This window comes from Nothobranchius furzeri, chromosome 15 (genome assembly GCF_043380555.1).
Source record: "Nothobranchius furzeri strain GRZ-AD chromosome 15, NfurGRZ-RIMD1, whole genome shotgun sequence".
Classification (NCBI taxonomy): domain Eukaryota; kingdom Metazoa; phylum Chordata; class Actinopteri; order Cyprinodontiformes; family Nothobranchiidae; genus Nothobranchius; species Nothobranchius furzeri.
The window spans coordinates 32,173,730-32,200,277 of record NC_091755.1 but is presented as its reverse complement, the minus strand read 5'-3'; the positions used below and the strand labels follow the sequence as shown (position 1 = coordinate 32,200,277).

General features: G+C 40.5%; 2 protein-coding genes across 5 annotated transcripts in view; one reads left to right on the top strand and one right to left on the bottom strand.

Annotated features, from left to right (window-relative positions):
• tp73 (tumor protein p73) overlaps positions 1-13,071 on the bottom strand; it is a 23,172-nt gene extending 10,101 nt beyond the window's left edge. The window contains exons 1-4 of one of the 2 annotated variants that reach the window (XM_054746367.2): positions 12,842-13,071; positions 8,526-8,621; positions 8,025-8,175; positions 3,596-3,844 (exon numbers count right to left, since the gene is read on the bottom strand). In XM_054746367.2, the coding sequence (XP_054602342.2) occupies positions 3,596-3,844; positions 8,025-8,175; positions 8,526-8,621; positions 12,842-12,873 (528 nt within the window). In that variant the 5' untranslated portion in view covers positions 12,874-13,071. Of the gene's footprint in view, positions 1-3,595; positions 3,845-4,564; positions 4,862-8,024; positions 8,176-8,525; positions 8,622-12,841 lie in introns of those variants that run through there. The other variant, XM_015967543.3, reaches the window with a different exon arrangement.
• Positions 11,035-26,548, top strand: wrap73 (WD repeat containing, antisense to TP73). Of its 3 annotated transcripts, none has more exons than XM_054746369.2 (13): positions 11,035-11,205; positions 11,703-11,790; positions 11,870-12,022; positions 13,001-13,117; positions 21,566-21,638; positions 22,523-22,626; positions 24,606-24,692; positions 24,967-25,101; positions 25,183-25,260; positions 25,341-25,409; positions 25,504-25,672; positions 25,771-25,962; positions 26,105-26,548. In XM_054746369.2, the coding sequence occupies exons 2-13, from the start codon at positions 11,722-11,724 to the stop codon at positions 26,215-26,217; spliced, it is 1,359 nt and encodes a 452-aa protein (XP_054602344.1). In that variant the 5' UTR covers positions 11,035-11,205; positions 11,703-11,721; the 3' UTR covers positions 26,218-26,548. The 3 variants fall into 3 exon arrangements, with proteins under 3 accessions (XP_054602344.1, XP_015823030.1, XP_070401262.1); XM_015967544.3 differs by having other exon boundaries at positions 25,341-25,443; positions 25,547-25,672; XM_070545161.1 differs by lacking the exon at positions 11,035-11,205 and adding an exon at positions 11,245-11,311.

Here is a 26,548-nt window from a genome sequence, read left to right as displayed (position 1 = left end):
TTCCTGAATGGACAGCGACCAAAGTCTATGATTTGTCCACTCGTGGAGAGTAAACGATCTGGTGCATTAATGGAATATAAAAATATGTAAGTCAAACATAATGCATGCAATCGTGAGCAAATGCTTTTACTTTTGACTGTAATCATCAAGGAAGAGTTTAAACTGATTAAACACATCTGAGGCACCAAAACTGTGTGGAAAATCTCTCATCAAATGACTTTTCCCAGATTTCAGCACTTGGCAGAGAGAGCTGGTGGTGATGTGGCTGTGGATGATGCTCTGGGAAAGGACAGGAAGGATGCTTTGTGGAGGACGTGTTGGGACCTGCGTCCTAACGGAGAGACGCTAATAGCTGGGAAGAGCAGCTCCTCACAAGCCGCAGTTCAGTACATGCTGGAGCCTGCACCCCTAACTCATCACACCCCCTCCTATCCTTGGCACATACACACACACACACACACACACACACACACACACACACACACACACACACACACACACACACACACACACACACACACACACACACACACACACACACACACACACACACTGAGTCTGAGTGTATGGAAAGAGGTCTTGTGATTTGACAATGCTGAGGTGTTGGATCTCATTTCCAGCTGCGGTGACGTTTGTCTCCTTCCAAGTGGTGCACTTTCAGAGCTATTATCACTAATGTGTGGTTTCTTGACTAGACTGGGGACTAGTGGTGTGGTTGTGTGTGTGTGTGTGTGTGTGTGTGGGGGGGGGGGGGGGGGGGTTGGGGGGGGGGGGGGGGGATTACCAGACCAGTTTAACACAGACCAGGATGGACTTACTCTTTGTGGAAACATTACGACAGAAGGACAACCAAAAGAGGAGCGGCCTCTCTGTTAACCCACTTGAATGGTGACTCATTTGGACTAAGGGGGTAGTAACTTTTATGCAGCCTCAAATCTAACTTGTTGGCAGCTCTACAGTTGGGTTTTAGTGATAATAGGTTGATGCAATAGGTGAATTTCTTGTAATCCTCAAAAGCAAGTATGCCACCTACGTGCAGATAGGCAACTGCCCCTATTGGCATTCCCCAGGGCCTAAGGCTATAAGCAGGAAACAGCTAACCTGGTCTTATCTACAAAGCAGCACTAATGCTTAAATTTGACATTTTTCACTGAATTTCTCAAATGCAATTGCACAAACACAGAGCTGCAGATAAAAGCATCTTTCTGTGAACTCAAATCAATCTGTGCGTTTTACCCCCCCCACCCCCCCACCCCCCCACACACACACACGCACACACAACTTTTGACTTCTCTTGCCTCATTATCCACCTCTAACAATGCCAGCCTCTCACAAACACCTTTGTTTTTTATAGAGTTGGAAAAAAAAGCAAAATAAAATCTAAACTCTAAACTTTACTATAAAATTTTATTTTGCTTGGTTATTCAAGTAAATCCATTTTTCTCCTTTCCAATTTAATAAACAGTAACACTTTACAACAAGGTTCCATTTATTAACGTTACTCAGTGAATTATTAAGCATTTATTTAAAAAAAAGGAACCCTTTATCAATGTTCCTGATATTGTTAACTGTTAAGTGTCCTTAAGGCTACGGCAAAGAGCCAGGGGGTGTCTGGTTAGTTATGCATTACTTCATATTAACATTAATAATAAACAGTTGTTAATATTTAATTTAATAGTTTAGTAATGCGTAATAATGCACCAAATAACATTAATAAAGGGATCATTTGTTTATTAATACTTAATAAAGCACTAAGTACCCTTCAAAAAGGGACAATTATTGTAAAGTGTAACCAAATAAATTAAATAAGTAAAAATACAAAAAAATTGCTATTTAAAACATAAAATGAGAAGATTCGTTGCAGAGTTTTTCTTAAACTTAAATGACAAAATATATTTGAAAAACATTTTTTGGTGTTTATGTTTAAACTGCACACTAACAGCACATCATGTTAAATGCGTCAAAAGCAGATGTTAGAATTAAACATTATTATTTATGTCTCCTCCGGGTGATGTGCATTCTAAAACTCACTCATCCATTTTCCACTGACTATAATAAAGATAAAGCATCAAAATTACTGTTGAGAAGTTGAAGAGAAGTTACAAATATGAAGGAAAAGCTTTTTCATATTTGATGTTATTTAAGAAAATAATTAAAACATCTGCTCTGCAAACCTGAAACACTCTGGCAATAATTAATAGTTTCATAAATAATAAAAGAAGACTGCTTCCTCTTGAACTCAGACATAATTATGAGATTCATCCTCAACTACCTCAGAGATGACGTCAGGTTTTCTGTTTCAGCCACATAATCAGTATTTTGCTGTTTTTTAAAACTTTGATTAGGGCTGTCTGTGTTGTTTTAGCGCATCAGCTGCATTAGTATTTTGGGTTGATTTCCTTTAGTCTGCATTTATTTACCTTAAGCCTCATTAAAATAAATTAAAATATGAATAATTCCAATCGCTGAAGTAGAAAGCGTGTAGTTTTAAATCAACTTGGAGCAAGAGCCTTTCAGGGGATTTGAGGGGGACAAAAGAGGGTGTCCACATATTTTAGGAGAGATTGAGGAGGATCTTCAGGCGCCAGAGGTGACAGCCGTGAGTGTGTGCTAAGACTAAGAAGGAGAGAGAGAGACAGAGAAAGAAAAGCAGCAGGTCAAAGACCACCACTCTGATGTCCAGAGGGATCTTCTTACATCACCGAGGACAGGACTGCGTAAAGGAGTCCATCACGCATGATTACTCCAAGCAAACACAGCTCCAGGCACACACACACACACACACACACACACACACACACACACACACACACACACACACACACACACATACACACACACACACACACACACACACACACACACACACACACACACACACACACACACACACACACACACACACACACACACACACCAAAGGAAGTCTCCCATTGCTCTTGTTTCAGGGAGGTCAACTGTGTGACAGTCGGAGGTGACACCTTTCCACCAGGAGACTTCTGATTGGGTCGTGACAAATTACGCAGCTCCCGTTTCACCCGTCCCTCAACGCCGTCTCATCACACGACCGATGTTTACGTTTGCTCTGTGCATGCTCAGGCCATCTTCTAAAAGTTTAACATTACGTGTGACGTGGTTCTTTACGAAGTTCTGACAAGATGCACACCCCTAAAGTTTGAATTATCCTGATGATGTAATCTAACATACAATATGAATTTTAGGGTTATTAAACAATGTTTATGAGTTAAAATGTAACCTGTCTGTATTTTAGCACAGGGTTAGGGTTCTGACATTATTACCCCCAGATGATCTGATCGCCTTGAGGGGAACACAGGACAAAATGTCTCCAAAAGACCAGACTTTCCAGGTTTATCCCACCGATTAGAAGAGCTGAGGAGAAAACAAGATGAATCACTGATCCATGCTCCACTTTCTCTTGAACACTGCATGCCTGCACATGTGCTGGCTCGACTGAGTGAGTGTGTGAGAACCACTGTCTCCGTGTGAATATTTATGAGTGTGTGACCCAAACGGAGAGACAAAAGGAGAGAAAGCGCCCGCTGCACGTCAGGGCCACAAAACGGCATATACTCACTGTCCATGTGGCGGACTTGGCGGTGCTGGATTGCTGGAAGGACACCTGGAAGGCATGTGGCCCGGGGTAGTCAGTGTTGGAGGGGATGGCCGGCGTGGGAGACAGGCCCTCAAAGGTGGAGTTGGGCTGGGAGTAAGGCGAAGGGGTGGGCACGGCCGACGAAGAGGTGTTCTCAGAGCTGTAGGGGCTGGCGGACGTTGCACGGCTCCCCAGGCTCTCCATGCTGCTGCTCAGCAAGTTGTACTGGGACTGGGGAGAAAGGAGAGCAAAGGGAGTGAAACAGCCGAAAAGGGAGGGAGCATCAAGGCAGAGGGAGGACACAGGTGGAGGTGTCAGAGAGAGACGGAGACGTAAAGGTCGGATTACAGTGGAAACAGGGATTTGTGTGTGCTGGGAGTGAGGTGATGCATGTGTAACGTTTTAGTTAGGTGTCCCCGATGTTCACGTGAAAAACCCCAACCATACAGACACTTGAACCGTTTGGGTGAGTGAGTGGCAGCAGCAGCAACTCCTCACCCCTCCAGGCTATTGGAGGTTAGTTGTAAAACATGGACACATTATGCGGTCCTCCTAATTGCCTGCCATTTCCCATTTTTCCTCTTTGCTGTGTTTGTGAGGATTTGACACAATGAGGTGTGCACTGTGACACCGCCAGTGACTGTTTCAGAGGAAAAACACATATCTTGTGGTCACCTGTTGCATCATTTTAACTAAAAATGAACAACAAAATAAAGAAAAGGGTTAAACTTGTCTGTTTTTCCCCAAATCCTTAGAAAAAGGACACAACCAGATTCAAGATTCACTCCAAAGTACAGAAATATCTACTAAATTCATATCAAAACTTGATGTGTCACTTCATGTGTTGTGATCAAGTCAAGAAACTCTCTTGTTAAAGCTTCAAAGCATTTCAGCAACGGCGTTACACAAAAACACCACAAACCGTTGTTCAGACAAAGCAAAGATCTTTACCTTCTTCTTCACGTAGTACATCCTCTAGTGCATGGGTCTCATTTGTCAAATCCCCAGTCAGTGTAACGTCCAAACACAACAAAGCAAAAGAGAGAGCAGGAACATAGCCTAAACTCAGTCCTCAACCAAGGTGTGCATCAGTGGACCTGTCGTCCCACGCGCTCACAGACACATGTGCTGCTAGGACAGGAGGAGAAATAAAAGGTGAGGACTGGTGTGGAGAGAGAGAAACGATAGACTGAGAAGGGGAGAGAGAAGCACAGAGGGAAGAAGGGATGGGAACCCAAAAAGTGGTACGACATTCTAATTATGGCATGCCTGGACATAGACGGCAATGCCGGGGTGCATGTACACACACGCTCCAAAACACCTTGTGAAGGCCTGGGCTAAGTCAACACTGTCTGCTCCGACACAGAGACAGCAAGATGAGAGAGGGAGAAAGAAAAGCAAGAAGCAAAATATATAAAAAGGACAATAGTTCAAAGGTCAGAACCCCCCACAACCCCACCCTCTCTCTGTGTTGTGTATCATTATGATGTAAAACGGCAACATTGCTGATGTTCTGTGTTTATTTTCTATTGTTGGAAAAAATGTGGAAGTTTCATGTATCTTTTTAAACTGAAGTTTATTTTATTTTATTTAACTTAATTTTTTTAATAATGCTCCAAGAAGCACAGTGAAGTCTGCGTTAATGACATTCGGTAAGGATTAGGCCAGAGTAGGCTAAATAATTTAGCAGTTTTTAAATTTAATTAGCTTATTTCCCAATTTTGTCTGCAAAATTAAAACTGATAAAAAAATCTCAAGGATATTTATCTGCGGTACAACAGAAAATAGCATTTAAACTTACTCAAGTAGTTTGCTTGAATACAACTGTGAGGTCATTGCAAAGGGCACTGTAGTTATTTGCTATTTAGGAAAAATATATATTTTTGTTTTAAATATGAAAACAAAAGTTACTTTAACAAAGTGATAAAAATAACTGAAACTAATTTCATATTATGGTTTCTGAAAAAGAAGATATCCTTTTTTTCACAATTATTTTCTCAATAAATGCTTTAATCATCCGCCTTGCTAAAAATTCTAAATAGTAATGTTTTCTTTTCTTTCCTATTTCATAACAAATATTAATATAAAATATCAGAAAGCATTAATAAGTGATCAAACAAGTCATTTAGATAGGCAGAAACTATATTTGTATGTTTTTGAATCAGGAAATAAACCAGAAAGAACTTGTTGAGTGTTTTATTTAACCACCAGAGGATGGCAAAGGTCGAATCTTAAATGAAGGTACATTGGATCTATACATTGACTCTAACTCTGGTGCAGTACGGCACGCCAGATAGAGCTCTGCTCACACAGCTGATCAGTTGTTCCGTTTCTTGATAAAAATGTGCTCCACCAACTTCTGGAAGCCTTAAAAAACATTAGTTTCCCACCATTATAGTGTTAATCAGCTTAAAAGTTTCCTGTTAAATATCATCAAAGAGTTTTTTGGGGAACAAAGGAATCCCAGGTGTGTGTGTGTCGTCGACATGAAATGTTTCTCTCTCTCTCTCTCTCTCTCTCTCTCACACACACACACACACACACACACACACACACACACACACACACACACACACACACACACACACACACACACACACACACACACACACACACACACGTGCATTCTGTCACACTCACAGGTGTGCTGGGTCTTAATACCTGAACTGAATCCACGACAAGTTAAAACAGAGCTAAAGCCTGTGTGCAAATCTGTGTGTGTGTGTGTGTGTGTGTGTGTGTGTGTGTGTGTGTGTGTGTGTGTGTGTGTGTGTGTGTGTGTGTGTGTGTGTGTGAACATTTCCCATCCCAGCATCATCTGATGTCCCCCATGGGCAGGCATCCAGCAGCTGCCACTCAGAAGCCGGGCTTAAACCCTGAGAGGGGACGATAAGCCTTCTGCAGAAACCTTCACTAGTCGTGATGATTGAGGCATAATAGGGTGAGGATAAAAGCAGCAAGTCTGTAATCACATCACAGCACGACCACTTTTAACTCGATCAGCAAAATATTGTCCCATTTTGACATGTGACCCAGTTGGGAAACATCCTACATGCATGAAAGTGAGCTGCTTATGAACAGCATGGTTTTACATTAAAAGGTGGGATCTGCCAGAGTAATGCTAATGCTATTGAGAGGTAAAGGTAAAAACAAGCAGGTGTCAAGTGGAACAACGTTGCCCCCTGTTGGGACTAGCAAAGTTCTGAAAGAGTGCATTGAGGCTACAGAACCACATCTACTTCGACTGAGAAACAGAAGAGGAATCACGCCAACTTTTCTAATTAAATCTTAATGTAAAAAATATTTGAATACAGTTTGAATTCTGTCTGAAGTGTCATGAGGGTCAGGCCTCCAGCAAAATCATCCATACTTCTGTCAATACAAAAATCACAAAAGTAACCCTAATACATAAACCATTTCCAGCCACAGCAGAAATAACTGCACCAGACACCTGAACCTGCAACAGAATACCTAGTTTCCTAGAAACACTAAACGTGAATCCACCTTTGCAACCAAAAGCTGCACAAAACACAAGTTCTAAACACAATGATGCCAAACGTTAAATGCATTTTCACTTACCACATCGCAAAGCATCTCAAGACCCCTCAAGCATCGATTATGTTTTGTTGATGCTTCTGCGGCATGTTGGTCTTGAGGTCTGAGCAACCAGGTGACATTTCTACCGAGCAGCGGGACATGATGGAGGATGAAAGATACCCGACCTCTTGTTTCCTTTTGCTTCACTTGGCCTTCTTTGCCTCCCCTGCATCTAACAACAAATGCTTGCACCGCCTCTATCTTCTTTCTTTCATGACTATTCATTAACCACCCAGGCAGGCCTGGGCTTGCCCACTTAAAGATGACAACCAATAGTCAAGATTTGAGGAGCACAACACCGAGGTGTTGTTGATCTTATTATATCGGAGAGATGATCCAGAAAGGATGTGTATTTTTTCACAAATGAAGTTCCTTTTTAGTGTGCAACCTTGTGCGTGCACCTGCAAACTCCCGTGCATGCTCAATGCACATGCACACACGCAGACACACTAACAGATGGCTCTGTGGAACAGCAAAGGGTCAACTTGGGATTTCATGAATCCTCCAACACACACACACACACACACACACACACACACACACACACACACACACACACACACACACACACACACACACACACACACACACACACACACACACACACACACACACACACACAACAGTCCCTACAGAGAAACAGAGAGGGAAAAATCTGCAGAGGAGAGGGAAACTAGAGGGATTGCATTTTAGTGCTGGAGGGAAGAAAGACATAAATGAATGGGGGTAGGGTGTTGAATGTGTGTTTGAAGAAAAACTCTTAATACATTATTTCTGTAAAATAAAATAAAAAATAAAAAAGTGTTGCTCTTACCATTACGTTGTCATTCATGTCTCTCATGTGAAAGACATCCATGGAGACCTCTGCACTGTTTCTGTGATTCGCTGGCGTACTCGTGGAGGGCACTGCATGTTCACCTCGCTGGCTGTTTGGAGGGAGCTCGAAGTAGGTGCTGTCTGGTTCTCTGTGATCATGTAGCGAGTACAAAATCATCATAAATGTGACCGATTTAAAAGGAAAATTAGATGTGTGTGTGTGTGCAAATCTGTGTCACAGACAACAGAAATAAGGTGTGCATTTCAACTCGGACAGTTTATTTAGCAATAGTACATAAATACATTTAAATACATTTGGGTGCTTTTGGTTTAAACAGGAAAAAATTAAATATTGTGTATTCGATCTCATGCATCAAGCACAATCCAGCTGTTATTACTACCGTTTAGAATAAAATAATTATGCTCATTTAAAAACTGGCAAATGATAATAAACGTGTCTTAGTGGAGGTGTGGCTAGAGGTGGACAGCAGGTGCTTACAGGGAGCTCCACAGGTGCTCATAGTTGCCTCCTTCTTCTGTTAAGGTGGACTGGGACATCTTAAAGGATGTGTAGTCTGGTGAAGGGCAGATCACTCTGCAAACATGAAAAGATCTTTGTTTATATTCTGTGATTTGGTCATTTAAAACATTATAAAAGGCTCAAAAAGTTTGAATTAAGAAAACAAGTTTTGTTTTAAGTTTAAGGATAAAGTTAAACGCGCACACGCACACACGCACGCACGCGCGCGCACGCACACACACACACACACACTTTCATCCAGGTGTGATCACACTCATGCAGCCCCAGCGAGATGGCACAAAGCACCAGGGGGCCTGAGCGTGCCCAGACCTGCATCGCTCATCATCTCAATCCGAGGGGAAGCTTCGCCTCCTCGGAGTCAGAACCTCACATCATCCAATCATCTCTCAAAACAAAGACCCTACTAACATAGCATAGGGCCCACTGCTCAGGATGGCAGCTTCAGGAAGCTCAGAGAAGGAACAAGAGAAGGAGAATCACCACAACGTGCATTTGGTCGTAAAAGTTTAGCAGCTCATATTCATGCGCAACAGCGTGACGTCTCCTTAGTAACCCACCCCTCTGCAGGACTTCGCAGAAGAAAAAAAAACTTATGGCAAAGATGCACGAGTACAATGAAGCATGCTGTAATGCATGCATACATAAATAAATAAATGCATAACTAACTTATAGATATTTTTCAGAAAGTGACATTGGGTCAATATCGGTGAAAGATTATCTGTACAGAACAGAGGTCTGAACTGAATCGATTGGAGATATGAAGCCTAGTGTTGAAAGTGGTGTGACTGTTGAACATGCAAGTGAGGTCTAAACAGATCTAATGTTCTTTAAGGTAGTCGACCAAACGCGCAATTCATCCTGGCTGCAGCAGCTGCGCGTTCCCGCTGCTCCGCTGCTTTCTGGCGCCTCGAATGAAGGAATATGTTTTTTGGGGAGGGGTTGAAGTCGTGATTCTTGTTTGAAGACAATATTAAAATAATGTTAAGAATGGACTTGACCATGCCACAATTAACAGGATTCTTAATTAAAAGACATTTGCGGAATAAATGGTCAAAATGTGCAAAAAATATTCTTATTTCCTTTAATTAGACCAGTCTACACGGCTATGTTAATCATACAAAACACGGCCTAAAGGAAAGTTTCGCAAATGTCACAACAATTAAATTTTAATCTGGGCTTCTGCAGATTTCACCTGTCTCCATTTTGCGTCTCCACTCCAGGGTTACAGCACCCATGACAACAAATAGTTCATACACGCACAAAGCCTTCCCTGGGGCCATTGTGTGCAAAGAAACTCTCCAATGAAAATAAATTAATTTAGAAAATTGTTTTAGATTTTCTCTTTCTCATAGGCCCAAGTGGGTAATTTAATTCAAAATAATACAGATTGTTGTCAATCTATTTGGAGCTTGGCGTTAAACCTCTCATAAATTCCTTCAAACAAAAAAAAAATACATATATGAAAAAGTCACACGTTAGCCGAAAATAACTAAATGAATAATAAACTATACAGTACAAATAAGTAAAAAATAATAATAAAAAAAATACAAACATATAAAAAACCTGAGCGCACGATGAAGCGTAACGATTTTTTTCTTTATATGAATTTATTTTACTTCTGACAACAAATACAACACATTATATAAAAAATTTAACCTAATGCCATGAATTTTATTTCGTAATAAAATAACCGGATGTTACAAAACATATAATCTATTTAAAACACGTTTTAAGAATTTAAATTACTTTATAAACGGACGGGCCTACCTGAAGATTATTCTTATTCCAGTCCAAACACTCGGGAATGATGTTGCGCTGAACACCTGTCTGTTTATCGAACATGCCAAGAGAGTGACCCTCCATAAAAATTGCAACATGAAGAAACAACAACAAAAAGCATAAATCGACTCAACTCAGCCTACGTTTGATAAGAGTAGCGGAAGTTAATTGACTTTTCGCAGAAGCAGTAATAACCGGAAACAAGGGAAAAACTGATTTGCATGCTCTTCAGAGAAGGGATGGCTGAAGGAGACCGAGGATGAGGAGGAGGAGAAGAACTGCTTTTTTTTTTTTTTTTTTTTTTTTTGCACAGAGAAGAGAGGCGGCGCGGTTTGGCCTCACATAAGCGGGAAACCTTTATCAGACTGGGAGATAAAATATTTTGGAAGCATGTAAACACACAAAAAAACGTGTTTCCTAAATAGACGACAAATCAGCTTGGTATTTTGAAAATCCCATTTATATACAATAAATAATGAAAGAAACTCAATAATATTAAAATCAGATTAAATCTATATGAGCCTAAAGTTTAAAACATCCTCAAATAAAAATAAATTTCACTAATAAGAAAAACAAACATTATATTATATTATATAAAATACTCCTAAACTTGTTACACTCACGCACATTGACACTGACGCAGAGGTCAACCAGTGTGCACTGTAAACTACATTACCCAGGATGCACCGAGTCACAGTCAACACGCTGATTGGACAACACTGTTCATACAAACGGTCCCAACAACAGTTGGATTAACATGAATCCTACGCTGTCCTGTGGATGATAGGTTTCTGAATGGCTTGTGGAACTTCGTACGGTTCACTTTTTGGCGGAAGAACTCCTGCTGTTGACGTCAGAGGTAAGTTTAGTTAAAAAGTTCGACTGCGTAGCTTGCATTAGCGCTCAATGCTAACTTTACTAGCCCAGTGACATCTGCTCAACAGTTGGCCTTACGAAGGGTTTACGTGCGTTTCTCACTTCTTCCTGTCCAGCTGTTAAATATGTCAATAATAACAAAGCAAGGAGCAAGTCAAACAACTTATACCGAGGAGATTAGTTTTTTATTGGATGCTGCCTCTGCTAGTTGAGTTAGACTATCCGTATCTTCTCCTTTTGCTAGCATTGCGTTTGTAAACAAACTATTATAGCTTCAGCTATTAGCAAAGTTTAATTTTAAAGTATTCTGTGTATTACGACAGTAAGTTTATTCAGCGTTCTCCTGGTTACTGGGTAGTTCTTTGTTTGGCGTACCTCGCCTTCATGTGGTCGTATGTGGAAACTACAGCAGCTAATTTGTCCTGTGAGGATGTGTTTATCATAAAGGATGATTAAAACTGTGCTTTTCTCTTTTTATAGCAAGACCTGCGGAAACAAAATGAATTTTTCTGAGCTTTTTAAACAATCAAATCAGCTTTGCAAAGTGTCCCCAGATGGAAAATATTTGGTAAGTAACAAATAACCTGAAATACACGTTTATCTATGTAGTGGCATTTTTTTCTGACTCTTTTGTTTGCTCTGCTCAGGCTACCTGTGTACAGTACAGGCTAGTGGTGCGAGATGTGAGCACGTTGCAAATCCTGCATCTCTACACCTGCTTGGATCAAGTATCCCACATGGAATGGTCCTCTGACTCTCTGTTTATTCTCTGTGCGATGTACAAGAGGGGGCTGATACAGGTAAGTCACAAATCACAAGTCAATCATTATATAACATTTTCCTGCAGACAAATATTATGAGCTAAATTTGTTGTCATTCTAAAGGATTAATCACCAATGAAGGGAATTTTGTCTTTATTTTGGCAAAAATACTACAGCAGTGCATTCATTTTAACACCATGTTGATAATATATCCTAATTTTGCATATGGTTTGTACATTTAGTATTAAAATGATGTAGATTCTGCAAACACAAGATACATAACACAATTAATTCTTTAGTTCGTGGTAAAGTTGTTATTCTTTTTAAATTTCATTCAAAGATATAAAAATAATTCAAATCCTGATAGAAACAAAAGTGTGAAAGTTGTCTCTTACATGATTTAAAAAAATAATTAAATAAGACATTTTGTATTTGGTATGCCAGTCTTGGTAGTGTTTCAATCATCTCAGTGTTTTGTGTTATTTTATGAAATAAAGGAAACAACATATAGTTTATTCATATGGATGAGGACAATTGGTAAGAGATTATTATTTATCAACTGTAATAATTTGCTAAATGATAAAAAATCCAAAAGTTTAGACTTTTGGGACCTGGCTGTTATGTTTATGACATGAAGTGTCTCACACATGATAAGAGTGTGTTAGGTTTTCTGTACCAATTTTTAATTCGCATCAAAAATTTTCATTAAAACTTTTAACAAAGAAACTTAATATGATCTAAGTTTTTGTTTTTATTTTAAATGATCAAATAAAAATCCCTGTAAATTCAAAATAATCTGTAAGGTTTGAGGTTTTCTTTGCAGTTAGTGTTACACTCATTACAGTGCAAGCATCTTACCTTTGAGTGGATATCCAGTGCCAGTCTTTCATGTTTTCTGATTCTTAAATTTAAAATGGAGTTTTTGAAATGACAGGATGTGCACGAGAGAAGTTCTCAGTCACTACTGTTCGTTTATCATTCTCTGCCCTGTCTCCGTCTTTTTCTTTTTCCCTCCAGGTGTGGTCGCTGGAACAGCCGGACTGGCACTGTAAGATAGATGAGGGCTCTATCGGACTAGTCTCCTCACGCTGGAGTCCGGACGGACGTCACATTCTCAACACCACTGAGTTCCATGTAAGTGTGAAGGTGGTTGGTGCATGTGTGCATGCGTTCAGACACACAGAAGTGTTGTTTATGCATACGCTTGTCTGGTTTCAACTGTTGCTGGCCCGTAAGGAGGGGGGACCTGAAAATAGCCAGACACCAGAGCCTTTCTTGACTGCCCGGACACCCCTCCCCTCCTGCATGTATTCTGCCTGATTTCATTCCTTCCCCCCTGTTAGCGTCCTGTCAAACATGGGTCTCAAGTACTTCTTAGACATTTCTGCTGTGCGCACGTGCCCCATTATTCCCAATGAAATTATTTTAATCATGTTATATGGCAAAAAAATTGAGTCGGCAACTTAAAACAGATTCAAGTTAGTTGCAGAGACAGAGGTGTTCAGTAGCGGTCATCCAAACAACTGACAACATGTAGTTTCTGCTGTTAGTCTCTGTAAATATGAATCAAAATGTTGTTGAAAATGTATGAAATGATGCCCAGCAGTTGAAAAATATTGTCGGCTTCATAACATAATCATAAAAATCAGGTCTAAAATACATGGGAGCAGGTCTAAGTCTCAATGCAATTTTTCGTTCTATGGGAGCCCTTCAGGACAAAATGCGTTTACTGATTTGTAAGAAACTGTTACAAAATGTCACCATACACAAACGTTGTTGTTTTACACATTTACCTCTTCACTTGTTGCCAGTGTTGAAAGGGAGTCTAATGTGCTTGTAGGGTTGCCATGGTAACCGGTGTAGCGGTAAACCCCGGTAAAAAAGTTGACAAAAATAATAACCGTTTTGTTTTAAAAAAAAAATCTCGGTGGGTTTACCGTGTCCCAAGTAATTTATGGCGCGGTGACCCTTACCAGCCACCGTATCATCTGCTGAAGTTACCGGCGGCACATGCACACTTTCTTGTTTACAGCCAAAACGTTCTTGAAGCTAAAGCTGAAATAGTGGCCAAAGGAGGAGACGGCAGCGCTCAGGACATTTATTATCCGTCAACGAAGACAAAGTGGGAAGTATGGGCATTTTTTGGGATATTTGAAGAATGCCAAGGGACAGTTGATAGAAGACGGCTATCCTGTTTGCAGCACGTGCAGAAAAAGTGTCTGTGAAAGGCAGCAATGCTTCAAATCTCATGACACATCTGCGTGACCATCACCCACAACTCTACAGTCAACGCAAGGCAAGCTAACGTTAGCGTTTTAGCTAAAATGCGTGAGCTGAGGATTTGGTTTGAGGGAGAATGCAACGAGTCGCTATATAAAGCAGCCGCAGCGCCGCTACCTGCATATTAACCGTGTCGCGGACACCCCCATATTGAAATGACGCTATGCATTACGGGGCTCCCAGGGGCAGATGAGAGTTGGTCTCTCTCCAAGAATAATTATGAATTTAACAACGATTACTGCCTGATGACATTTTCCCAAATCTACAAAGCTCACTGGAAGGACACAAACCGAGAACAATATTTTCCTCATATAGGGTTTATTACTCAAGTAAGGGTAAAAAAAGTATCTGATTAGAAGGCTACTTGAGTACTGAGTATCATCTGATCTAATATTTTTAAAATGATGACATCAAACAGACAAAAATAAGAAGTTATGGGCAAATATTGCTATTTTAAAGACTAAAGGGGAAAAATGTAAACAAATAAACAACATAATTACAAAATCACACATTTTAGGCAAAATTTAGACACAAACTGAGGACAATATTTTCCTGATATACAGGGTTTATTTAGTTGTCTGAAAATGTAACACGTTTAAGAAAATACTGCGATAATACCGTAAACTGTGATAATTTTGGTCACGATAACCGTGAGGTTAAATTTTCACACCATGGCAACCCTATGTGCTTGTCATTTTGCCGAAGTTTGCGCTTCCCGGAGCTTTTTGACCCTAATGGGCATCCATTGGTCAGGTCTTACTCCCAACAAAAAATACAGCTTGCTTGCAAAGATTTAAATATCTACTGCCATCTATCGCCAGGAAAAATACACACTGTCACTTTAAACAAGACGTGATTTCATCAGCTTGACTAAAGTTCCCGACCGGAGCCATAAATCTGACGTCAACAAGTCCTCAAATCTGAGCCCAATTGTCTTCTGTTAAAACAAGAGCGCTGCAGTGATGGAAACACCCAGTTTAAAACAGGAGATATGCAAACAAAATTGTTCTTTATTCTGCATATTTTCATGTATTGTGACTTTTGTTCGGAGTTCAACGGATCATCGTTGAGCCATAATCCGCACAGACCTCTAAGGTTCAGTACGCACGTGGTCCGCTAACGTGAAGATCTGAGGTGCCACCTGTTCAATCCAAACGAGAAAAGCACAGCTGCTAGGCCCGGGACCATAACAAATGTTGCTGGACTATGTATTGTCCAGCAAATGATTGATAAATGATATTATTGTCGACATTATCGAGACCAACATAATCACATATAAAATTAAAATATCATAATAATGCAAGTACACCCTTAAAAGTGTCGTCGTCGTCTTCCTCCGCTTATCCGGGTCCGGGTCGCGGGGGGCAGCATCCCAACTAGGGAGCTCCAGACCGTCCTCTCCCGGCCACCTCCACCAGCTCCTCCGGCAGGACCCCAAGGCGTTCCCGGACCAGATTGGAGATGTAACCTCTCCAATGTATCCTGGGTCGACCCGGGGGCCTCCTGCCGGCAGGAAATGCCCAAAACACCACCACAGGGAGGCGTCCAGGAGGCATCCTGACCAGATGCCCAAACCACCTCAACTGACTCCTTTCGATCCGGAGGAGCAGCAGTTCTACTCAGAGTCCCTCCCGAATGTCCGAGCTCCTCACCCTATCTCTAAGGCTGAGCCCGGCCACCCTACGGAGGAAACTCATTTCGGCCGCTTGTTTCTGCGATCTCGTTCTTTCGGTCATTACCCAAAGCTCATGACCATAGGTGAGGATTGGGACGTAGATCGACCGGTAAATCAAGAGCCTGGCTTTCTGGCTCAGCTCCCTCTTCACCACGACAGATCGGCTCAGCGTCCGCATCACTGCAGGCGCTGAACCAATTCGCCTATCGATCTCCCGATCCCTCCTACCCTCACTCGTGAACAAGACCCCGAGATACTTAAAGTCCTCCACTTGAGGTAGGACCTCTCTCCCGACCCGGCGTTGGCAAGCCACCCATTCCTGGTTTTAAAGTGCAACAATGAAACTTTGATTTAACATCGAAATGTCCAGAACTTCTAAATAAAAAAATAAAACAAAACAAAAAAAATAATAAAAAAATGGCTCTCTGTTAGAAAACAATAAAACAGACCCTCGATATATCGAGGCTGGAAAAATTGAGTTCATTTTCATCTATTGTATGATTAATTGATTTGTTTATTGTTCCAGCCATACCACCTGCATTGTTTGAGTCGGCGGCATGGGAGCGTTTAGGCTTCCCAGCTAAAACTTTTAAAACCTTTTTTGTTACATAACAGAAGTATACTCACCAGGTATGTTTTATTTCAGTACTCTAACTACCAGGGACTGTTTGACATATCTATTTAACTCTGCTGAGGTTATATGATCATTTATCGTACCTTTCCCAGAGGCGTAACACAGCCAAAAATACATGAAACATATACACTTTTGTGATCTGGGTCTGTGGTTTTTAAAACATTTCCACAGAAATAAGTATTTGTAGCTCATACAGCTTCCAAAAACAGCCCAAGAGGGATTGAGTTCAGTTTATGGAAGCCTGCAAACGTCCACTCAGACTAATAAAGACGTATTTAGTTATCTTGTGTGCCTCCGTATTCCGGTTTTATATCCACCCCAGAGCAAGCATGTGTTGTAAGGGGTGAGAAGACACAGCAGCATTTCTCGCGGCGTGTGGAAAATGACGGGGCACCATGCTAGGCCATGTCAGTCAGGCTGAACCTGACTCCACAACTCATCGACAGGTGCTGTGGAGCAACAACCCAGTGTGTCTGGTTTGGAAGAGGGTGCAAACAGGACGAGCGTTTCTTCTGTGTCTGTTTGCATCGTCCAAAAAACAAGGACATTTTTAACTAGTAAACAACAGCTGAAGCCACACTGGTTTACGGGCTCATGACTGAGCCTTAATTATCACGTCATTGAGCAGCTTACTGTTATTGTAATGTAGGGGTGTGACGGTCAGACGTCATTCCCTAATAAATCGATTGTCGCTTGTTATTGAGGCAAATTTCTGTCAGCCTCTCGTTAGCTCTGGTACGTAAATGCCTTTGAGTTGCATCAAAGAATTCTATAATTTTTTCCTAAAAAGTCACTTTCAATATAAATATTGCTTTTATTTTTATTAGAGATGCTCAATTTAGTCATTTTTTTAAACAAAAATTTGATATTGTTGACTCTTAATTTCTGATACTGATATATGCTGTGTCTCATATAAAAGAAAAACTAAAACATTTAGGTTACTAACATCATAAATCTCCTATCAAACATTCTTACATTTGAAACATTTTCTGTGCAATATGACAACAACTACAGAAAAAGTGCCATATTTAGCAGCTTAGTCTCATTTTCCCTAAATGTGATGCTAACATGTGTATATTAGTTATTAATGTATTGTTTTATTTCTGTGTATTGCAACTAGGGATCTGTATTGGTGAAATTTTTGTGATACGATACGTATGCAATGTATCACGATAAATTGCGATACATTCAGTCAGACGTTATTAACAATAGTTTTAGACTGAATGTATTGTAGGAGTAGGGCTGGGCAATAAATCAAAAATTTATCGGTTTTGAAATTTCTGACTCTTATCGAGATAATTATTCCCATGTCAATAAATTTGATAATAAAAAAAAATGAAAAGATGTGTGTAGATTGACAATGTTCATGTCCCTTAAAGAAGCTGTACCACCTTGATTCACATAAAAATATGACTCCACGTACCATGTGACAGTCCCATCTAGTGGACAACTTTTGTGTCTGCGCATACCTGTAGTTATCTTCCATTTATCGTTATCGAGGTGAAATCCTCAATATGTCGTGATTTTGATTTTAGGCCATATCGCCCGGCCCTATGTAGGAGTATTCAATAAACAGTCCAAACTGATACTTATCATGTTTAACATGAGGTATCTGAACCATAACAGAAGGATTTACATTTCAATAGTAGAAACACAACCTATTGCACACTGCTGCCAACTAGCCGTTGGCGTTTGAATTGCACAAAAAGAAAAGAAAATACACAAATGTTTGCATGTAAATTCTGCCAAAAATTTGATATACGACCTTTGATTATTGATATAATATCACTGGAAAAATATTGTGATACATTGCTGTATCGATATTTTCTTAAATCCCTAATTGCAACCATGGTATTAAACATTTCTAAAGATCTTTAAATAAAAAAACTAGCCTTGGGTGAAGATTCTTGTTTTTGTTTTTGTGCTTTGTTAGCTGTCTAGCTACATGTAGCTACATTCTGTGACGACAGCGTACGTTCACTACACTGGGCAAATTTCTACTTCATAGTTTGTGCCAAATAACCTAAAATATCTCAGATAATTAACCTCAGAGCTGTCATATTTTTACATTTTGTGAGAAAGGAGAAGTAGCTGAAGAGTTTGATGTATAAGATGTGTGTGATATTTAAAAGTTGTTATGTTTATGTTTATGTATTTAGCAGACGTTTTTGTCCAAAGCGACTTACAAGTGATAATCGGCATGTTGCCCTTGAAGCTAACGACAACAACTAAAAGAGTGAAAATAAATTTTCTGTTATTAAATTTTAATGCCAACATTAATGTTAGACCATTAATATTGAACATCCCTAGTATTTATCTGTGGATGGAGTATAATTAAGTTGTGGGTGTGTTTATCATCAGTGCCTTCTATTTGAATTGCCATTGTGTTGGAAAAATGCTATAACAAACGAACTTGAATTGCTTTAGCAGTTCAGAGGGAACAGTAGACTGAAGGGTAACAAACATGTTTTCTGATGGATCTTTATTAACTAAATTTGTTTGTAGTGTTATGTGTTTTTTTAAATAGTTCAGGAACTGGTGCTTGTTAGCTCAACTTGTATTTCGCTGCTGTACTTCCTGACTTACATAGTTAACTTCTTGACTTCCTTGACATACTTTAGCTGGAAGGGTTGCCAGTGTGAAGCCAGGGAAAGCAGATAATTGTTTCAAATTAGCCAGAGGACCCACTGAACTTCTCTTCACCCCATCTCTAACTTTCATTAACGTTGGCATTGGTGTTGGGCTTAGGTTTCAGCCTCGCTCATAAACAGCCTGCTATATTAACTTGTTTAGTGACAGCTGCCTGGGGTCTGCATCACGCCTTTGTGTAAGTGTTTGTCTGTCTATGTGCTGGTAAATCTGCTTAGTTGGCTCCGAGTTGATCTGTCTAAAATCTTCTAATCATTCAGATTTTTTTATAACCTGGTGCGTAATATTTAATCCCAAAGCAGCTTCTTCAAATTATACTGAAAGCTGTTTCGTAAAAGTTGGGTTTAACCTGGTTTGTTTTTGTAGAAGTTACAAAAGGGTTATTTACGGACGGCTCCTAATACACGATTTACTAGAAAGTCCCGTTGCACCAACTTAGCCGGTGTCCTCTTCTGTTTGGATTCCGATCATTTATCCGAGGACCTCGCGTAATGCCATTCAGAACATCCACGTTAATCCTGCTTCACCAGCTGAGAGGTGAAGAACCAAGAGTGGAAAAAGGTTGGTCAACAGCCCTGGGTGACTTCTTGAATACTTATTTATTTGTTTTATTTTACATTGTTGGGATCAGATTAGCAGTAGCAGCCTTGGCTGGAACAGCTGAAGATTTGCTTACATGTATCGCCATTGGCAATATGGCTACTGTGAACTATAAAAGTAGGCGACTGGTGCACCGAGACGTCTAACAATAGTTTCCTTACCCCAATGAGAAGCTCTATTTTTATTGGTAAAATGATGAGATTGTAGTATTAGAAATGCTTAATAAAGATTTTAGGTAGCTCCGATCTTGAATGCTAACAGATTAGCTCATGCAGGATGCAATGTACGTGACAAATCTCTGGGATTCAGGTGGACAGGCTTTAAAATAATGGTTGAGCAGGACCTGTTAGATTTCTGTCAGTAGCTGTAATCTATAATCAAACTTGTTATGATTAAAGAAGGTAGACATTTCATATTTTCACACCACTAAAGTCCCAACCTACTCAGCATTAGTAAGTATGTTACATCCTAACTGCAGCTTTACCAACCAAGGATCTAGTTGCAAATGGCCCCACATGGAAAAACATCTCCCACCTATTTCCCTTACAGCACTTTTTTGCATCAAGTTTAAAGTTACACTCCCTGCTGGTCACGATGATCACTCTGCATCCCCTATGTGGCGGATTCGAAGCATCCGAGTGTGTGGGTGTTTGAGCAGTGTTGACCCTGGTTGTCATGGCAGATTGTCTGAGGGGAAGTCCAGAAAGCTGTTATTACAGAACCTCCGCAGCTGTTTGCCAAGACCAAAACGTAAAGATTAACATCCTGATGCTGAATATGTGATTTATGTTTATTAATTTGTTCTGATAAAAACTCCAAACCAATGAATCGATGTCACTAAAAACAAACATAAACACATGACTAAACCTCTTTTTTTTCTTCCACGTATACTTATTTATTTGTTTGCTTCATTATCCCAGACCTGTAATTGGTATTGTAGGGAACTTAAATTTAACTATGAATAAAAAAGACCTTTTTTGCATTTATTTTTGAATGATCGTTTAGGAGAATGTGTATTATGTCCGTGAGGTCCTGCTTTCTCCAACAACTAGGTGAAATTAAACATGGCAAATGAAAGTTCAGGTCAGTGAAGGCTATGAAGAACCTAGAGCAACAAAAGACTGCTGACATCACCACATATGTTTGCATATGCTTACATCGTAAGCTCTGCTTTTAATATTTTACATTTTAGATCTACTACTTAATGTTTGTCAGTGCACACCTCTAGTTGAGCAACAAAGCTCCAACACAGTTTTATAATTGTAAATCATGCTGTTCGTTTATTTTTTTAAATGTACTCATCCGTAAGAAATGTCACCAACTCTACATCAGTTTAGGTACGACCTCAGACGCTTGTGAACGACATTTGTACGCAAGTGGATGTCTAACTTAATTAATGCTGAACAGCGCTCAATTCAAATTACACGGGGCTCTACAGGATGGGAGACGGGCTTAGCAAAAAATAAATCGACGTATTGCCTAGATTTGAAACGCAGTGCAGGGTAAGACACACACATTTCTACAAAAGTCATGTAGTTCCTGAAAGGGAGAAAACTCCAGACTGCATCAGTGTTTTTTATTTCTACTCAACACAACAGCCCATCTACAAACACTTTAAGTGCAGGCCGGTCCATGTTGGGTTTGCTGATAGACACATGATGATGTGTAGAAAGTTTAATTCTATTTACTGTGAATTATTCGTGTCTTTGGTTAACATTTTTTCTTTCCTCTGTTGCCGTGACAGCTGAGGGTTACCGTCTGGTCCCTGTGCACTAAAGCGGTGTCTTACATGAAGTATCCCAAAGCGTGTCAGAAGGGTGAGTATGAGGATGGTATTATGATTATAAAGAGCATGTACCACCAGAGTACCTGAGGACAGGGTCAGCTGAGCGCCTTGGCGTGCCTCATTAATCACAAACGGCTCTTTACCTTGCGGCACAGCCCAGAATATGTGTCCAGACTCTGGTCCCCTCTGCTGACAGCTGTGTCCCTCTCCAGTAAATGGGGCATGCTCTTCATAACAGACCTGTCAGCAACTAGTGGAAATATGATTGTCCCAGACTCTCCTCATTTTCCACGTGTAATACGATGCCCCTCTGCAATGCGTTTATCTCCAGGACTGTCATATAAACGATTTGGCCATGATGGCTGCATGCCGCAGACTTTATGGTGCCAAAGAATCAGATAATTACATGGGATGGAACGCATAGGAGAGTGTGATTTAATGTGTTTTACCAGCGTAGACAGAGGCTGTTTGCCACTTAATGCACAGAGATGTTAACATTAGTATATGTAAGGATTCTACTGTGGAAAATCCACATTTGAGTATTAATTAAATCAGTAAACGGAAGCATAAATCACTAAAGTTACCTAGAAGCAGCTGTTATGCCGACACAAGAGGGTCAGATTATCTTCTTTAAAAATCAGAACGTTTCTAAGAGTTTGCTGTAACTCATCATGACACAATATTAAACTAGAACCAGTAAAGTAAATCTGTTACCCTATGGATAATTTCAGCTTGTGACTCGTGGGTTTCTGCAAGGGTGTGACGGCAGCTGGAAACAATAGTTGTCGTTTAAAATTATTATTTAGAATAAGTAAAATGCTTTAAAGTCGTAATTACCTGCAGGAGCCAGTGGTCGAAACAATGGAAAATATCAACCTTGTTGCTGCTTTTTCTAATTGCGTCTTCTTCACACAGGTATAGACTTCAGTAAAGATGGAGGCTACATGGCCTTGGCTGAACGCCGTGACTGCAAAGACTACGTTAGTATATTTGTGTGCGAAGACTGGCATTTACTCAGGGTAGGTCTTTAAAACGTTTATAATGTAGTTTATTGTTGTAATGAAAAAGAAAACAATCACCTGTGCTTTCATGCCTGGTGTCAAGGATCAGATACTTACGGGGTAATTGGCAATTTTTGATTGAGACCCTGTTTGTCTTCAGTAAGTCAAGCATTTAGGACCGTTTTAGAGTTGTTTTGGTTTAGTATTGGACATTATTCTTTAAATCATTCACAACCATTGACGAGAAAAGTCGTCATATTAAATCCAGCCGTTCAATGCCAATGATGACTAAATTCGTCTTTGGCATTTTTTTTACTGTGTGGGCGTGAGAACGAGCCCCCGCTCCGTGAGAACAAACATCTCAGCTCTAAAGCCGATCTTCATCCACGTACGTCACGTGATCAGGAAACAGAAAATCATGTGTTAGGAGATCATTTTGGGCCACTGCTGTAAAAAAAGTGAGGCGCGAACCGGAAAAGCTTCTGCCGATCACAATTCGACAACGGATTATTACACAACAGATAACGCTAGAAACGCAGGTGAGTCTCCGCTTTGTTTTGGTAGTTTTGGCGTTGACATCATCATAAAGTGCTACGTTCTGTGACTCTTAAACAGTAAAAACGGTGAAAAACGCTGGCAGCGAAGGGCTTTTCTGGCAGTGAATGAGTTAATGTAGAAAGTCCAACCAGTAGTTAATCTGCTATTGGGTCAGGTTCTTCTGGAAGTTTCTCTCTGTTAAAGGGGAGTTTTCCTCTCCACTGTCACTACATGCTTGCTTAGTTTGGGGATTGCTGTCGAGTCACTGACAAAACAAGTCAGTGACTCGATGCAATCTGTTGGGTTTCCTTAGGTAGGAAACTAATGACTAATGGGAATAATGAACTGCAATGCACAAGTTAGCCTGGCAAGCTAGACTATATATGTGGATATATAGACAGAGCTCTGTCGTGGGGCCGAACCTATGGATGTCTATCAAACTGTCTCCTTATGCTCTTGGACAACGAACAACATGACATCCTCTCTGCTACGGATGTGTCAACGAGGCAGTACGCCATACACGGATGAAGAACAGGGTAGCTGCAGGTCCTTAAAAAGTCTTAAATTTGCTTTTCCAAATGTAAGGCCTTAAAAATCCTTAAAAATGACAAATAATCCTTAAATAGTTTCCAAAGGTCTTAAATTACCAAAGACCCAATAAACAAGATTCTTTTATTTCTATAAAATGTTCATGAATTTCTAGTTAGTTCAGTATTTTTTGTGTACGATATTGGGGTAAGCGGAACCGTACACATTCAGTTGGTTGTGAAAGGGGGCTATTTTTAGATGAGCATGCTAGTGGGAGTTTGCGCCATGGGGAAGTGCAACATTAATGGTAACTGGATGGCTAATCCCACATTTACGACGTGGTTAGCACCGGTTCCAGGCAATAGCTGGAAATTATAGCTTAAATTTAATTTAAAAATAGCTTAAATTTGGTGAAAGTGGCCTTAAATGAGGTCTTAAAAAGTCTTAAATTTGGCTCCCTTAAACCTGCAGATACCCTGGAAGAAGACGCAAATATATAGTTTTTCTAAATAAGGATTCAAGAATCTGCTCTTGCCTCAAAGAAAAGCCCAAGTCTAAATAGTCCAAAGCTGTTTCAAACAAGCTGTCGCCATCTTGTTCCGCTCCTTCCCACCATCCCGCCCACTAAACCGATACAGCGCTGTGATTGGTATAACACAATACTGCTCAGGCCAATGTTAGACCAGCTGAGGTTCTAATGGAGCGTGGCTAGACCGACATGCAGAGCAAAATGTTTTTGCTTTGACAACCTACGGTCTAGATTCTCGTCTGGAGACGACTCTTGTTGTGAATTGGTACTTGATCAATAAACTGAACTGAATTGAATTCATTTTTAAATATTCTTTGTCCTAATTATTTGATTTTAAAATATAAATGTTTATATTCTTAATGTGATTCTGTTGTTTAAATAAAACGTTTAATGTAATTCACAGAATTTTGAGACTGAAACTCAGGACCTGTCGGGGTTGGAGTGGTCTCCCAACGGCTGTGTGCTGGCGGTGTGGGACAGCTGTCTAGAGGTTAGCTTTCCTTTGGGCTCATGCAACTACATTATGAATGAATGAATTTATACCTTGTTGTAGTGCATCACCATATAGGACGCATGTTGAAGCTGTTGTCCCACATTAACACCTAAACAAAAAGGAAGCAGAACAACTTTACTAACATACATTTGTACGTATCCTATAGTTTTTTTTCCCTATAAGTTCAGACGTATTTCTGAAATCTAAGTTCAAATTAAAGGTTAAATGCCAAACAACTCCATGGTTTAGGTGGTGTGTGCTTCCTCCCCAGTATAAAGTGTTGCTGTACTCTCTGGACGGCCGCTTGTTGTCGACCTACAGTGCCTATGAGTGGTCCTTGGGTGTAAAGTGTGTGTCCTGGAGCCCCAGCAGCCAGTTCCTGGCCATCGGCAGCTATGATGAGAAAGTATTGATCCTGCAAAACTTTTGTTTTTTATATCATGAGTACCCGTTCTTTAGAAATTCAAATGAAATTCATTCATTTCAGGTGCGCATTCTCAATCACATCACATGGGGTAAAATAGCTCAGTTTGAGCACCCTGCAAGCATCGACAACACTAAAGCTGTGAGTTTTATTTAGCCGTCAGAATTAGTCTTGAATGCATTGTAATGATTGATGACCTTTACTGTCTGTCGTCTTTTCAGACCGTGTATAAGGAGGTGGAACGGCGGCCAGCTGTGCCCAGTGATGAACTGTTGCAGCACAACATCAAAGTGGGTTCTACCCTCCTCAACACCAAAAGCAAATGTATGCCAGCGGTGTTCGTTTTAGCGCTGCATTCACTGCATTCAACTAATTTCTCTGCAGGAAGGTAACTTTGTTTTGTCTGTTCCTGAACTTCCTCATCCAGATGAGATTTGTGCACCGCCTATCCAGATTCCCGTGGTTAAGCCAGACCCAGATCGAGCCAATCCCAAGATAGGGGTCTCCGTTTTGGCTTTCAGCTCAGACAGTCGCTATCTCGCTTCCAGAAATGGTTGGTACCATTGACTCCTCTTAACAAAGAGACTGGAAAATGTTGTGAAACATGTCATTAGAGAGAGCTGCTGTGATGGTGCATTTCTGTGACTGTAGACAACATGGCCACAGCTGTGTGGGTGTGGGACATGCAGAAGATGAGCCTGGAGGCCGTGCTGGAGCAGACAGCAGCTGTACGCTGCTTTCAGTGGGACCCCCGACACCCCCGGTTGGCTCTGTGCACTGGAAACAGCAAACTCTACCTCTGGTCCCCGAGAGGCTGCGTTTCAGTTCAAGTCCCTGCTGAAGGTAATGTTAGTGATATCAACTCTAATAATTAGGAGGTTTTGTCTTTTCATTCAGAATTCCTGGAGTATTTCTGTTGGTAGCTCTTGGTGTGAGTCTTTTGATGTTTGACACATTGTGATCACAAACCTTTGTGTCTCACCAGGTGGTTTCCAGGTCCAGTCCCTGAGCTGGCACTGCAGTGGAGACTTTCTGATCCTGCTGGGAAAGGACCAGTTGTGTTTGTGCTACATGGACGCTGAGCAGGAAGAAAAGTAAAAAAGCACGACAGATATCCAAAGATTCCAACCGTAGTTGCATTTATCAAGTGTGTACTTAGCTGTAGACCAATATAAACACTCCTGAAAATGTGTAGCTGCTTTAACGTAGCTACGTTCTGTCTCTGAGACCTCCAGAGCGAGCTTTAAGGTGTGTTTTCTCACAATGTGGAAAAGTTGCGTCTAACATTCCTAAGTACCGGTATGTTTAATATTAATAACTGAAGCACCAGTTGCAGGCACTGTGAAAATGTTTAGTTTCTTATAGATGCCATTGTATTTTTATTTAAATGTTATGATCAATAAACTTGTTTTCTACAACGCTCCTTAAA